This window comes from Enoplosus armatus, chromosome 11 (assembly GCF_043641665.1).
Source record: "Enoplosus armatus isolate fEnoArm2 chromosome 11, fEnoArm2.hap1, whole genome shotgun sequence".
NCBI lineage: Eukaryota > Metazoa > Chordata > Actinopteri > Centrarchiformes > Enoplosidae > Enoplosus > Enoplosus armatus.
The window spans coordinates 11128484-11143921 of record NC_092190.1 but is presented as its reverse complement, the minus strand read 5'-3'; the positions used below and the strand labels follow the sequence as shown (position 1 = coordinate 11143921).

Genomic DNA, 15438 nt, shown 5'->3' with positions numbered 1-15438 from the left:
ACACAGATTGATACAATGTGTTCTTCATTGTTTTGATTCCTTATACTGATGAAAGAACCCTTAATCGTTGAAAGAAAACACATTATGTGTGATAAATAGCTCTATTTATAGTTATAAATCATGATTTCAAGGTCTGTGTTTCTTGAATATCTCAATTTGTATTTTTTTGCAGTTGGTATAGCTTTTTTTTTTTTTTTTTCTCCTACTCGGTTTTAGATTGTGTAATTCAGCTTTTTCTGAAGTGGTACAAGTTATTTATTTATTTTTTGTCTTATTTTTATCATAGATCTCAGCAGTTTCAAAGTCAAGTGGTTATATAACTATACTCACAATTCCTATCCTATTATTGTCTTTTGCATTAACATATACAGTGGATTTAAACTAAGGGGAGACTCAGTAAAACAGGACAAAACTAAAGCTAAAGACTAAGCTAAAAACATCCCAGAAACATTCCCTAATAATGGCATAAATATCACATTTAAAGGAAAATGCCATTGATTCCTGCTGTTAATTCCTTGGAACTGTTTAGTTTGCATACTGGAACATTCTCAACTATTTGGTCCAGCCAGAAAGAAGAGTTTTCATGGTCCTTTGTCTTGGATGTCACATAGACAAAGCCCCCCACTTGCGATCACAAAGAAAGGATAAATACAAGTCAGTTATAAGAGCTTAAACAAACAGGCAAGCTAAGATCTTACAAAGTTAGACTTCCTGACTTGGACGCCTCAGAAAGCCACAGAGATATATTTTGATAGTATTACAAATGAGTTGTTTTTGCTTCTACATATAAATTGCACAATTATGTATGCAAGTATTGATTGGACTGTCACAGATTGGAGCATTGGGTCAATAGACACATGTGAATTGAATTGACCTTACAGATAAATCATGTGACTAGATTATTGACTGTCCTCATAAATCACAGACTCTTATACGCATAACTGAATACATTTGGCATTTAAAAGTTTTGTGAGCCATTTGCACAATATATCCAGTAACATGTGACCTGATAGCACACAGCCGTGGCTCGGTATCTGCAAAGAGCATTTCATTAGAGACTCGAGCAGAAAGACAGATTGTCTAGACAGTCCACACACACCTCTATAGAGTCTTCTCCTGAATTAGTTTATGAAATGCATAGCAGATGTGGCACGGAGGAGATAGAGGTGGGAGACACCAGACACCTATTGACACATGTACTACTGGTTTCCACTTTGGCACCTCAGGGCTTTGAAAGCAGCCTGCTGGTAGAGGAATGTCAAAACACGCACAGTCAATAACAAGAACTCATCAAGCTCACGCTGATGGTGGAATGCTGCAAGTCAAACACAGTGAGGAAGCCCTGGGAGGCTCTGATAACATGGCTCCCTCACATGGCCCTGAAGGCTATCTCCTCGCCACGATACCTTCCCCAGCTCCACATGTGTTCTTAATAAGCAGGGCTTTCCCACAGGCCCGGGTTGGCCCAGGCAGAGCTGAGCTGGGACGATGACAGGGCTTTGAAAGGAGTCTCAAGTGACAGTGCGGTAACAGACAAAGTGCCAACATGCGTTGTGTTTTCTGTTGTCGCAGGCTCAGAGCTGGGTGGATCTGGAGGGACTGCAACAAAACAGCAGTTACACTGTGGAGCTGCAGGCCGTCACATACTGGGGACAGGTGCGCCTGAAGAGCTCCAAGGCTTCTCTCCACTTCAGCACCACCCAGAATAATGACTCAGGTAAACATCGGTAAACATGATTTTGGCGATCCACTGACTTTTCATCAAGCGCCACCAGCGGGTCAAAGTTTTCAGTTATCCAGTGAAATATCTCAGCGTCTACTTGATGGATTGACATAAACTTTTGTAAAGACATTTATTGTTCCAAGACAATGTACCTTAATGACTTGGTTGACATATGTGGCTTTAGGGGAAATTGATGACAATTGGCACAGACATTCATGTCCCTCTTGAGGATGAATGTTATCACTTCACTATCTAGCGCCACCGTCACGTCAAAATTTCACTTTGTCAAATTTGGGTTTATGACCACATCCCTGCCAAACTAATGACATTCTCATCATCCTCAGTTGTACTTTGTTTGCAAATGTTAGCATGCTAACACACTAAACTGAGATGATGAACGTGGTAGACCTGCTAAACATTAGCATGTTAGCATTGTCATTGTGACCAAGGTAGCATTTAGCTCAAATCACCGGCTGTAGACTCTTAATCGTGTTTTATTATACTGTATATGCCATGTGGTGAATTTTAGCCAAAACACCAATTGGTTAAGGGTTCACTCTGAAACTGACGCAGCCAAGGTTGAATTTTCCTAAATTGCTGAGAGTCTTCAGGCAAACAATCGTGAGAATTGAAAAAAAAAAAAAAAAGCAGGAATGGCCAAGGTACGCTGAGAGCACATCTGCATTCATTCGAAGCTCCTGTGTGTTTTAGGAAGCACAGACTTGAGCCTCAGTGCTATGAGTGTGTACATTTCAAGCATGTGTGGCTCTAGAGGGAATTGAACCTCTAACCTTGGCAGTGTTAGCACTGTGTGCACCAATCGAGTTACACCACATTCATGCATAAAGGACATGTTGTAACTGCTGTGATCTTACAAAGAAATAATTGTCTGTTTCTGTTACCATGCTGGAGAGTTTGCCACAACACAGTCACTGTTTTAGCTACAGCAGGAAACATTTCTCCTTTCTCTTCCCAGTAAAATCAGTTCTCAAGTCAAAGAAGGAGGAGATATCCCCTCTTGGTTCGACCATGGCCAAACGCCCCTCTGGCCCTCTAGAGGTCGGCACGCCCTTCTACCAGGATGGCCAGCTGCAGGTCCGTGTCTACTGGAAAAACCGGGGAGGTATGCACTCTACTGTATTGATTTATAGCTAAATTAGAATCTTATTAGCACCCCATTATGCCCATAAAGCGTCAGAGTCTCAGTTAAACAATGGAGGATTCCCTCTATAAATGTGTTATCAGATGGTGTGAATGAAATAAATGAAACAATGTGTCTTTGTGAGAGCTGAGTAATGTGAGTGCTGGTGAAATTGGTGTAAACCTTCTCATGGACTGGAAGAGCGGAGCCACCGTTTAGTAAAGAACAATAAACACACAGAGCTCGGCCGTGCGATGGGATTTATTGACAGCTGTATTTAATAGATCCTCCCCCTCGCATTAGCATTGAAACGGCCCGTTTTGTTTTACAAGACCTGATGGAAACAGAAACGGCGGTGGGTTGCAGCAACGCAAGGGGTTAAAGCCTATAGGAATGCCTGTCCCAGCAGCGTCCATTCCCCCAACCCTTCTGTTAATACCAGAGTGGAAATATGGAAACCTTGAAAGCCATGCTCTCAGGGTAACCTGTCAAGTCCCATTCACTGGTCTATGTTATGTTACTAATATATGTCATCGCCCAAGCCAAACTCCACATCTTAGAGTCAAGAATGCAAACCCTGGCTGAAGGAGAGGCCTGGTGAGACACCAACTGCTGAATCAGAGTGAGAGAGAGGGAGAGGGAAGAGGGGAAGGTAGAGTTGGCCCAGAGCTGTTAGCGAGGTTGGCCTGGACTCAGAGAGCTGAGTGATGCTGACGGGGATCAAGCATGGCTGGGGAATCACAGTGTTGTAGAGCAGAGTTAATCCTAGTCCAGCTTCTTTTTCGGTCTCTTGTTTGCAGTGCTGGTCTGCAGTGTGTGTGTGTGTGTGTGTGTGTGTGTGTTTGTGTGCCACTGCTACTCATTAGTCTGAGGGATGACCCTGGCCTTGACTCTGACAACCTGGGTTCCACTACTGTAAACATACAGACATACAGATGGCCTGGAGAGTTGGAGTCTCTGGACATCTGGTTTGTGTGACCGAGGAAAGGGACAGGTTGACTGAACTGTGATTTAACTCTCACTCATTGTCTCCGTGATCCAAAGCAGCCCGGCCTCTGGGTTGTGTCCAGCAGACTAAAGAGAACCTTACTGTACACCAGCTCAGATAATATATATCGCCGTCTGCCCAACACCCAGACAATAGACAGCTGTCCGGCAGTGGCGGCACATCTGAGGCTCGCTTCCAGTCATGATTTATCGAACATCGCTGAGGTTCTGTTCTCTACCTGATTTCCATGTCCCATTTCTTGTTTTACATAGCACTTCCCCTCTCCATCAGACCCAGCTAAGCATATCTTGTTTATTTTTTTCTGATTTCCCGGTTCCTTGTAATTCCTCTCTTCTGCTTCCAAAGAGCTCAGGGGCTCCAAGTGCCAGATCTGTGTCTAAGCCTTCAAAGGACCCCTTTTATCTCCCCACTACAACCCAGGCCCCCGCCGAGGGGCAAACATAGCATAACTCAATTATTAATCGGAGAAATATTTCACTTATCCAAGCCACACAGTTGAATGAATAATAAATCTAGTAACATAAGATGAGGGTGATGGGCAGATAAACAGCACTGATGAGCTCAGGAGGAGCTACTGTACAGCAAGGAAGCGAACATTACTGCTGGAGTCGGCAGCCGAGAGAGCCAGCGTGTCCCGGCGTGACCAAGGCTGCTACTGCACTGATGAGAATGCAAATCCTTAAAGTTGAAGCAGAAAAGTTTGGGCTGGGAATTGAGCCCTCAGCGAACAAAAGGAAAGGTTTAGAAAACAGGAAAATCGTGTTAATAAACTAAGGCAAAGATAAAGAAGGAAGTGCTTTCAAGTTTCTTCTCATTTTTTCTGAGACGTAAGTTATCGTGATCATCAATAATGGAAATAGTGATATCAGATTTCAGATAGGGAGTGTTGTAATCTGTGAGATACCCATCAGTTAATCATTTCAGCCTGTCCGATTGTCTTTTGAGATCTTGATTAATGTTCAGTGAGTGCAGTGGTATAACAACAAGTAAATGTACTCAAGCACAGTACTACTATAGTTACTGCTATACTTTAACCCCACGACATTTGAAATGTCACTAATTTCATTTGATGCTTTTGACCAGAGCAGGTTAGACTTTTCTGCATATGTTTGAAGCAGTTTGGAGTTCAGTGTCTTGCTAAAGGACACTTTAACATGTGGAGGAGGAGCTCAGGGACTGAACCACCTACCTTGTGATTAATTGCCAATCGGCTGATCATTCTGCTGCTTAATGAGTACTTTTATGTTTAATACTTAAGTACATTTTGCTCATAATACTCCCATACTCCCCATGAAATTTTGAATGCAGGACTTGGCCTTGTAATGGAATCATTTTACATTTTATAGAAATGTAAAAGTGAATGATCTGAATACTGAGTTGTGTCTCTCCTCTCATCCTCCCTTTGCTTCAGACCCCACCGTGAGTCGCTATCATGTCCAGTGGATGCCGGAGTACTGCAGCCACAACGAGACCCGAGGACCAGAGAAATCTGTCACGCAGGTTAGTCCCCGGCCACCGTTTCACACACCTTCCAACTGAGGGTCCGTTCACAGAGAGCCGTGAGCACAGAGCTATGGCTCGATCAGCAGCTCTGTGCTATGCAAAGCATGCGCCTAACCTTTTGTCTGATGCTTAAAAAGGACAGCTCCGCTAAAGAAAACAACTCCAGTTGAGCCCAAAGCCCTGTTGAGTTGGATTTGCACCGGGCAAATCACTGGCTGTTGTTTTGAATATTATGAGTCAGTCGTGTGGTCAGGCATGTGGTGTGTTGGCCAATAAAACGCATTTACTTAAACAATGTTTCCAGGAATGGGGGATCAGTCACCTCCAATGGCCCCAGCCATGCTTCTGCGTGGGGCTTTCTTTTAGGGTGCAGCAGGGTTTGTGCAGGGGTTGGGAGAGTCTGGGGGGTGGGGGGGTTAACTGTTGGGGCTCAGGCTGATACAGGATGGCAGAGGCCTGGCAATCAACACATTCTTTGGGGACCAGAGCTCTGGTTGCTAGGAAGTATACATCCATTTTCTATAGATCACTGGGAAGCATTCCAGGCTTGTGCTTTTATGTGAGCACAGCGCCTCATTCACTTTTAATCAAAGCTGTTTCATATCAGAGAGTATATACACACACACCCTCTCTCAAGCGACTGCCTATTAATGTGGAACCTCTTTATTACAAATGCAAGATCTAAATCCACTAGTCAGCTGGATTTTTTTGTTTCCTCGCAAAGAGATGAGAAAGGCGTTTTTTTTTTAGCTAAGATCAATAGATGATTAAAGTTTGAAATGAGTGTGAAGTGTAAGACTGCTACACAGAATTCATTAACATGGATTTACAGGCCATTCTCTTTTCAGATTAGACATGAATTCAATTTGGTTGCTGCTTCTCAATTAAGTTCTTCTTGTGTTTATGCCACATGTGGAAGTGATAAAAAAAATCATTTATATTGAAAGTTGAATAGAAGAATAGTGGCCTAACCCCTAGCATGTGAGTGTTCAAAGTGGTCCTGTAATGTGGGGCATGTTCCTGAGGCCTGAGTGGGAATGCGATCTGCCCTGGTGCTGTGTATTTAATTATCTCTGAAGCTCCACGGGACCTGACCTGGGTGACATGTCAAAGTCATCAGGGCTGAATAATGTGTTTCTTGGCTCAGGAGAACTACATCAACCTCCCGGGCCTGCTGTTCTCCTGCAAGTACAAAGTCACCGTTCACATGCTGAAGTCCAAAAGACGCTCCAAGGACGAGAGCACCACCTTCCTCACCCCATCCTGTGCTACCATCCGGAGCAAGACTCACAAACACATCCCCTGCCCGGGGGAGGGAGGTGAGTATTCAGCTGTTTGACGTGTAAAGGGCATTTTGAAATCAATCTGTATTAGTGCGGCACAGTAATCAGACACCACATTAGCAGCGTATTATAATCATGATGAAGGATAAAATCTATGCTCTCTAAAAGGAATAGTAGTACACTTATTCGCTTTCTTGCCAAGTCATGTCTATACAGTAGATATGAAGCTACCGCCAGCAGCTGGTTAGCTTAGCTTAGCACAAAGACTGGAAATAGAGGGAAACAGGTAGCCTGGCTCTGTCCAAAGGTAACATTTAACACTTTATATCTTGTTTACCGTCTTGTCGTCACTTACTAGGCAACTAGCGGAGACTAACTGTACCCATCTTAGAAATAGTCCCCGCACATAACCCCGGAAAACCATAGGGTGTCGTTTTTGTACAGATTAAGTAAACAAGATATAACGTGTTAATTAGTGAGCTTTAGAGAGGCTGGCTGGTGGACTTTGTTTCCTTTGGACAGAGCCAGGCTAGCTGTCTCCCTGTGTTAACCGTCTGGGCTAATCTAAGCTAACCGGCTGCTTGAGATCCTCTCATCTAACTCTCAGCAAGAAAGCGAGTAAGTGTATTCCCCAAAAATGTCAAACTGTTCCTTTTAATATCAACACCCAGACTGAGACCACCTTTCTCCTAACAGCTCTGGGGCTTCCAAAGGTGTTGGCTAAGCCAGAGAACCTGACGGCCTCTTTCTCCATCATTGAGGGAAACATCACCGGCAACTTCCTGTGGCGTGTGTCCAGGGTGGCTCCCCATCAGCGGATCACCGGCTTCCAAGTCACCTGGGCTGAGATCACCACTGAAAGCCGGCAAAACAGCCTGCCCAACAGCATCATCTCCCAGTCCCAGATCCTGCCTCCAGTAAGTCTATTTTCATTCAAACAGGATTTGTGGTTTTCTCTTCTACCTCCTGTAATAGCCATAAAGTAAAGGCTGTTGTCAAATGCTGCAGATTGAATATGTTTCCATACACCAATGGGACTGTGCTCTGTAATATATAGTCAGTAAATTGTCCCTTGCTGTAATATGTTGTATCATTTCATTTCACATTCTGTCAGAGGTGAGGGCGATTTGAGGATAACACTGTTGTGGCCTCTTTGCATGAATCTTGTGATAAACTGTGGTGTGTAGAGAGACACAGGGGCAGATCTGAGGAAGTGTTGTGTCCTGCTGGAAGTTCTCCTCCTCTGCCTTTTCATCTGCCTTCACGTCTTCCTCTTTCATCCTCCGTGAGAGCTCTGAAAAAGCCGCTCTTTGACATAATCTGCTCCATCAACAACACGTTCCGCCTATCTGCACCTCCCAGCCTCTGGAGCTTGTCTATAAATAAAACCACCCACCGCACACTTTATCAAGCTGGCAGCAAAGAACGAGAGACAGCAAGCCTTATGAAAACAAAGTCTTTGTTTTTGTCTGTGGCTTGTGCAAAGACAGCTCCGAAGCTGATAGTCCCCTGGTTTACAGCCCATTCAAATTCAAGTCCTGTCACATTCAAAGGCGCGTTCTGTTGTATTTCAACTGATTGCATGTCCTCTGCTGCTCTCCTCCCTCACTTGGCAGGATCATAACTTGCTTGTAGTGTCCAACCTGCGGCCATCCACCTACTACAGACTGGAGGTGCAGGTCATAACAACTGCAGGAGAGGGTCCTGCCACTGTCAAGACCTTCCAGACCCCGAACATATTACCAGTCATTCAACACCGTAAGTACTGAGTCACTGTCAGAGGAGCCAGAGGAGTTTGTACCTTTATTATCTCACTATTATCTGCTAGATTCGTTTTATATTTTGGTATCTTGGTACATCATGTCCACTAACGTGATTTCCTTTTTTGTTAAAGTTTGTGTCAGGACTATTGTTTTGTTCGGTGGCTGTTACTGCTAACGGCATACTGTAGATCTTTCATTTATCCTTAAAGCAATAGTTTGACATTTTAGTTAATTTGTTTATTTGCTTTCTGGCAGGAGTTAGAAGGTCGATACCAGTCTCAGGTCTGTGCAGTAAATATAAGGCTACAGCCAGAAGCTGGTTAGTTCAGCATAAAGACTGGAAAGAACAGCTAGCATGGCTCTGTCTGACTAACAAAAGCCACCTTCCTGCTTCCCTAAAGTTCACTAATTGACACGTTGCTTGGCAACTGCTCAGAGCCAAGAAGTAAAACGTCAGATGGCCGTTTTTATACTTCATTTTAAACAAACAAGATTTGTTCCCAAAATGTCACACTGTTCCTTTAAGTATGATCAATATATTATATATTTAAATATCAACAATGGATCACATACCAACTTGTATAGAATTACAGCAGTTCAACTCAGCTCTATAGAGCGTTTTGGCATCTTTGGCATCTTTGAGCTCACTGGTTTCAGGCTCACTCTCACTGCTCTCATTCGCATAGTTTCCATTTTCGCATAGTTTTAGTTTACAAACTTTGCACTCTGCCTGCCCAGCACCAAACGCCAAAGATTCAGGTATTTCCCACATGAATTGATGGAAAACAAAACAGATCTTAAAGGAGAGTGGATAGTAATCTTACATTCATGAGGTTGCCAAAAACACACCTCTAAATAAAAATGTGGCTGGATGTGTGGTAGGCAACTGTTTGCTAACAAGTTCACCATATCGACTTTATAAGGGGATAAAATGTCAAAGCTGTGTTTACAGCGTGTTTCCGCTGCCCCCAAGTTACAAAAAAATCAGCAGTTTTAAGAAAAGATGCTGTGCTTCCGCCACATCACTTTGTGTTAGGCAGCATTATTTTTAAGGAAAAGACACTTAATACCAGGCGTTTAGCTCAGCAAAAGGAGAGGATGTAAAAAGTATTTATGACCTAGAAAACAGGTCAAACACTGCCATGTACCAGCAACAGAAAACGGCAAAACAAGCACATATATACTGAATGAAAACATAGTCAATTATTACCAAGATCTGAATCACTGAAGTGATATCTGACCGATCTGATGTGTGTTTTCTAGGACCCAGACTCCGGCAGCACCACTCTCACCACCAGAAGCCATCAGTAGAGAGACACTGAGCTGCAGGTCGAGGCAAACCCAATAGGGAGAAGTACCAGTGGCTCTCTGCTCCTGTCTGTCAGGGAAGGAATGTGTGGAACCTAACAGAAACACAGCGCACCAGACCATGAACTGACCCCCCCCCCCCCCCGCTCGAGAAATATGGGTCCATCTTCTCCCGGCTCCACAACACATCGGCTATTCCCCTCTTAACCCCTCTCTCTTGACTGATACACATGTCACCAGACGGGTTGGTCTGTACAGTGAAATTTATACTGCAAGGTCTCATATTCTGTGTTGGTTAGTACACATCCCCAACTCATCAGGAGGTTATGAAATTCCAGGTAAAAGCAAGACCCAGGGATCCCTAAAATTGTCGTGATCCAGCCGTCATTGTACGCAGCAAACAGGATATTAACAAAATTTCAATCAGATTAGATCAATTGATTAATGACAAGCAATTAGCTCATGGTTTAAAGAAAAATAATTATTTTGGCAACTTCATTGAGGATGGTCGAACATGGACGGTAGGAAATGCCAGAACTGTAAAACAATTCACGAAGAAAGAAAAGTAGAAATTCATCTATTTATTTTGTGTTACCCATTAAAGAGGCGCTTAGGCATACAGTCAATACTGATGGATAATGTAACTAAAGTCATTGTTGTATAATTCAGAATATTTCACATAGTATGTTGCATGTAGTACATTTGATTTTTGAACTGTAAATGAATTACTTGCTTCAAATTGAAAGCTTGTAATGGTTTTGCATGACAACCGTTACCATTCTGTTGGCATGAAATAATGTCTGTGTTACCTCTTTTCAGTATGTTAGCAATATTTCATTAACAGATTAACAAAGAATTATATTGGGAGTAATATGTAATGTTTATTAATGAAATTATAACTTGTGTGGAAACGATGAATTGTACATGTTCTTGGCTGTAGAAATATTTGTCGTGGAACAGTCAGTGAATGTCTATATTTATTTATGTGTGTATTACAAAGTTTGGTTTGGATGTGTGTGAATGTGTACGTTTTGTGTGTTCTAGTCTCACGTTTTTGAACCGGCAAAAAAATCTTGTAAAGACATTTTGTAAAAATGGAATTGTAAATACAGTCTTATGTTACATGTTATTTTTCCATGGTAGAAACTGTACAAAATGCTAAGTAATAAAATAATCCTTAACCCGTTTCCCTTTGCTGTTTGTTTAATTGAAGCTGCTGCGAGAGGTAAATAGACATGCTTCTCCTCCCAGTTTTCAACTATTTGGCAGTTACTGTTGCTTATTTTGGCTGTAAAAACCCATCATGGCAGACTCTGTGTACAGCATATTCACTGATCGGCCCAGGAGCCTCAGACATGCGCTCTGTAAGTCCAAATAAACAGGTCATCTAGCTCAACAGCCCGAGCGAGTTTACCATCGCTGAGTTTGGGCACCGCTCAACATAATGCTCTGCTTTCTCAGAGCACTTGTGTGTTTGAAAAGCATTAAATCCTCCTCTGCTCAGCAGCCTTTCACCCTCATAAAATGAAAAGTGGAAATGTTTACAAGAAAATAAAGCAAAGAGTGACACTCTGAGAGTTAAGCCTATATGTGCGGAGTGCATGATTTTTGTGTTTAAAACTGCAAGCTGAGCAATTCGTGTATTTTGGATGAAAGCCTTTTTTAGCATGCATTCAATAATCCTGAAAGGAGTGCACAAAGAACAGTGTTTAATAGTGCATATCTTTTATATATTTTATCATCCAGACAAGTTAGGCAAGAGCTATATTGTATGACACATGGTTGTTGTCAATACATTCATGTTCATTTTGCAGACCCTTTTGACCAAAGTGATTTACAAGAAGTGCATCCCTCCTCCATAAACTGTCTTTCCCTGCACTAATTAACTTCAGGATCAGTTGATGGTTCACTCATTCTATTCCCCAAACTAGCTCATCAGCGCATTCAAACCACTGCATCTTCCTTGTTTGTGCTTGACATCCAAACCCTCATTTTGGACTTCAAAAGTTTTTGTAATAATGACACCATGCTGGGAATCCATCAGTGACTGGATTTCATTTCTGTTCTTCCATAGATTCAAATAAATAAAAACAAGAAAACAAATCATGCATAAATGTAACTGTAAAATGAAATCAGTCAACGAAAATGTTTCTGACAGAGGATGAATACGAACAGAGAGCAGTCAATGTTTGTATTAGCATTTTACTTAGAGAGGAAAAACAAACAGAAAATAGTGACTTGATCGATTTCACTTAACTTTTCCAATTGGTTCAGTTTCCTTTCCGGCCTCAAACTGATGCATTTCCATGAGTTATTTTTGTTTTACCTCCCTGAGCCATGGTCTTGTTTCAGATTGCAATTCTAATTTGCCTTACCTTTGGTGCGCTTAAAGGAAATTAGTGTCCCCAAATAGACAAATATTATTCCAGTGTGCTACCAGCAAAGGCAGAGTTTCCTGTTATGCTGTCGGAGGTTAATCAGTGTCAATTCAGTGTGGCAAATATGTCCGTGTTAAATGAAAAATTAGGAATCATGCACTGTATTGTTTGTGCCTGTATGAAATGGGTGCGGTGTGTTTTCATATTTGAGTGTGTGCTTGTTTTTATATGTGTGTATGTTTGTGAAGAGACGTTGCTGTCCAGATGTTGCTCGAATGATTCTGAGCCCTTGTTTTCACACACTCAGCCCCTTCAGTCAGTCAGTGCTTCGCCATTCACTTCTCAGGGACGTTGTTTATGTACAGTTCTATTATGTCACAGGAGATTAGTTCCTCTTGGTCTGTGCACGCTAATCCCTCTCTCTTTTCTAGGAGCCGGGCCAGTGTTTAGCCAAGGTTCCTTTTCTGTGTGAGCCAGCCCAGCCCCTCTCCCTTTCAGGCTGTCACAGCCCCTTCTCTACACACACCAAATACTATGGCCCTCAAGTGTGAAAACCTCAAAACAAAAGGGCCTCTAGCCTCTTTTGAGGTATGTTGCAAGACGTCCAAGTCTCCGAGGACATAAAAGAAAGGAAAAAATGCAACAACTAAATAATAGGCCAGTCGTCAGTACAAAAGCTTTGTCTCTGATGGTACAAGGCCAGCGAGGGCTTATTCACTTTGCATGACATTACATCCCTATTGTGAAAGGCAGGCAGGGGATATTGCTTTCAAATTTAAACCCATATTTCTCAAAACAATATTATTCATTTGGCTCTTTGAATAATGGCGGTCAGTTAAATATTTACTCGTCTTCTGGTTGACATTAGCCCTCATTTCATTAGAATTGAGAATAACAGTGAGTCCATTCAGAGGAGAGCAACAAAGATAGGCTGTTTCTCCCACACATTTCCTCTGACCCCTTAGCACCCGTTCTGCAGATTAACATCGCAATGAGCCATGCATCACTATTTATCAAATTTAAGCCACTTTTATGGGTCACCCTACAATAGCTGACAGAGCCACTGTAACATTACTCCTTAAAGGATGGGCGGAATTGAAGTTTTGATGATGGGTACAATCCGAGCAGGACTTTGAAGAATGAGGCAGAAAAGAATACAACGGATGGACTTTACTTTCCCTTTTCAGATGACACCAATCGTAACCTGAACGATTTGAAAGCAAATTTTACTCTCATGTGAGTTTCAGGTCAGTGAGATCATCGAGCCGAGCCAGGCATTCGCTCCAGATTACTACCACATGGACTACATCCATTTGCGCTGGTACTCCTTCAATATGATGGGATGGAATATATTGTCTGTGAGATTGATGAAAAATAAAGAGAGTGCCCCCCCCATCCATTAGGAAAGGCAATGTTGCTTTAATGCTGTGGTATGGTGAGAAATCTGACCTTGCCCTGGGCAGTGGGCATGTTTCTGCTTAGGCTCTGCTGAGTGGGACCAGGCAGGGGACACATGAAAGGATCTCTCTGTCAGGTCGCAAAGATGTTCAGTCTAAGTCTAATGAAGACCAGAACACATGGACAGACCCGAGAACATGCATGCCACACATTATACAAGCGCTGGAGCTACAACACTGTTGACAAGCTTGGTATTCTTCTCCTGTTCTTTAAAGGTTGACAAAGTGAAACGCTTGATAAGCACATGTGTGTGCTGTGATTAAAAAGCAGCACTACCAGGACAACGAAGTACAAACACTGTCACACCCAAAGACAGACAAATAAGATGTTTGTTTTCTCTGTCTTTCATTTTAGCAATCATTTCCTTTGCCTCTGTGGCTCCACAGGGAACATGATTTCCTAGACTCGGTGCCTGGAAAAGCTTTCTATCGTGTATATTTTGGATGAATTGGAAGATGTGCCATCTTGGGTTTCTACAAGTCAGCGGCTGAGCTGCTGTAATAACACCACAACAAATTTCTGTCACATAAACAAAGTTACCCTCGTATAAGGGACACCTGTGCAATCTAATGCAGTCCAGTACAATAGCTCTCCAATGTCATAATGTTCATTTTTATTGACACTGTGTCAGAGATCTGTTGATTCAGCTTATTTTGTGGCAGCTGTGGTGGAGATACTGTATATTGGACTATTATAGAGAGATGAGGGATGGGAGGCCAAATATTAAATCACCTCTCAGTATAATCAATGGTGGAAGATGTACTGCAATTCTTTAAAGTAAAAGTGTCGATACCATGTAAAAATACTCCTTTACAAGTAAAAGTAATGCATTCAAAATTCTACTAAGGTAAAAGAACCAGAATAATAATTAGCCATTTCATAGTGTTATTTATTATGCATTATTATATTATTGCAGCTAACTATTATATTGTATATAATATTATCATTGGAACTCATTTTAGCTGCTTACTGCTGAGTCTTTTGATCTATAACAATGCTTCATACTGTATTTTGTAAACTGATAAAATGTTTTGCATGTAAAATATTAATCTGTAGTAATTGTAATTGTAAACTGTAAGACAAATGTAAAAAATATTTCCCACTGAAATGTCGTGGAGTGGAGTAGAAGTATAAAGCGGCATAAAATGGAAATATTCCGGTAAAGTATAAGTACCTCAAAACTGTACTGAAGTACAGTGCTTAAATGTACATATTTTCTTTCCACTACTGAGTATGATGCAGTGTGATACAACAACAACGCTAACTACAGCCCCCAAAATAACTATACAGTTCAATACAATCAACACCTCTCTGTCAACTAATGTGAATACTTGAGCACAAAGAGAGCATTTATAGCAGAGCTATTGGATTGGATTGCACAGTAAACTGGTTGCTCATTGTAAAAAAACATCTAATGACTGCTCACACCATTATAAGTCACAAACTGATCCTTCAATTAACAATCAGTTAACCTACCGCATGAAACATTTCACATACGTTTTCCCTTCTCCTCAGTTGAAACACTTTGTTCAAAGGCCATCCTTTGGAGTTTGGGTCAAAGGTAAGTGAGAGGTCCAGTATGTTTGTGTTTACAAAGAAAACGTCACAAGAGGTAATCGTTATCCAGATCCCTTTTTACAAACCAAACATCCTTCTCCACAGGCGTACAAAGAGAAGAGATCAGGCAGGAAAGTACCATCCAGCTGGTTAATAGCAGTTTATAATCTCCTCTGATTAGTGTTAATCCCCTTAATGCTCCTTCCTGAGAGTAAACACATGTTGACCCAAGTGACCCACTCCTAATTTATGAAGTTAGGAACGTTGGTGTGCCATCATCTATTCACTGCGGTCAATCCGGTGTTATGTGAGCTT

General features: G+C 42.0%; 1 protein-coding gene across 1 annotated transcript in view; it reads left to right on the top strand.

The window, feature by feature from the left end:
• Positions 1 to 9825, top strand: part of LOC139292564 (anosmin-1) — a 37556-nt gene extending 27731 nt beyond the window's left edge. The window contains exons 8-14 of the mRNA XM_070914924.1: positions 1573 to 1717; positions 2700 to 2846; positions 5285 to 5373; positions 6524 to 6695; positions 7356 to 7576; positions 8276 to 8417; positions 9686 to 9825. Coding sequence (XP_070771025.1) covers positions 1573 to 1717; positions 2700 to 2846; positions 5285 to 5373; positions 6524 to 6695; positions 7356 to 7576; positions 8276 to 8417; positions 9686 to 9744 — 975 coding nt within the window. The 3' untranslated portion in view covers positions 9745 to 9825. The remainder of the gene's footprint in view (positions 1 to 1572; positions 1718 to 2699; positions 2847 to 5284; positions 5374 to 6523; positions 6696 to 7355; positions 7577 to 8275; positions 8418 to 9685) is intronic.
• Positions 9826 to 15438: the final 5613 nt, after the last annotated feature.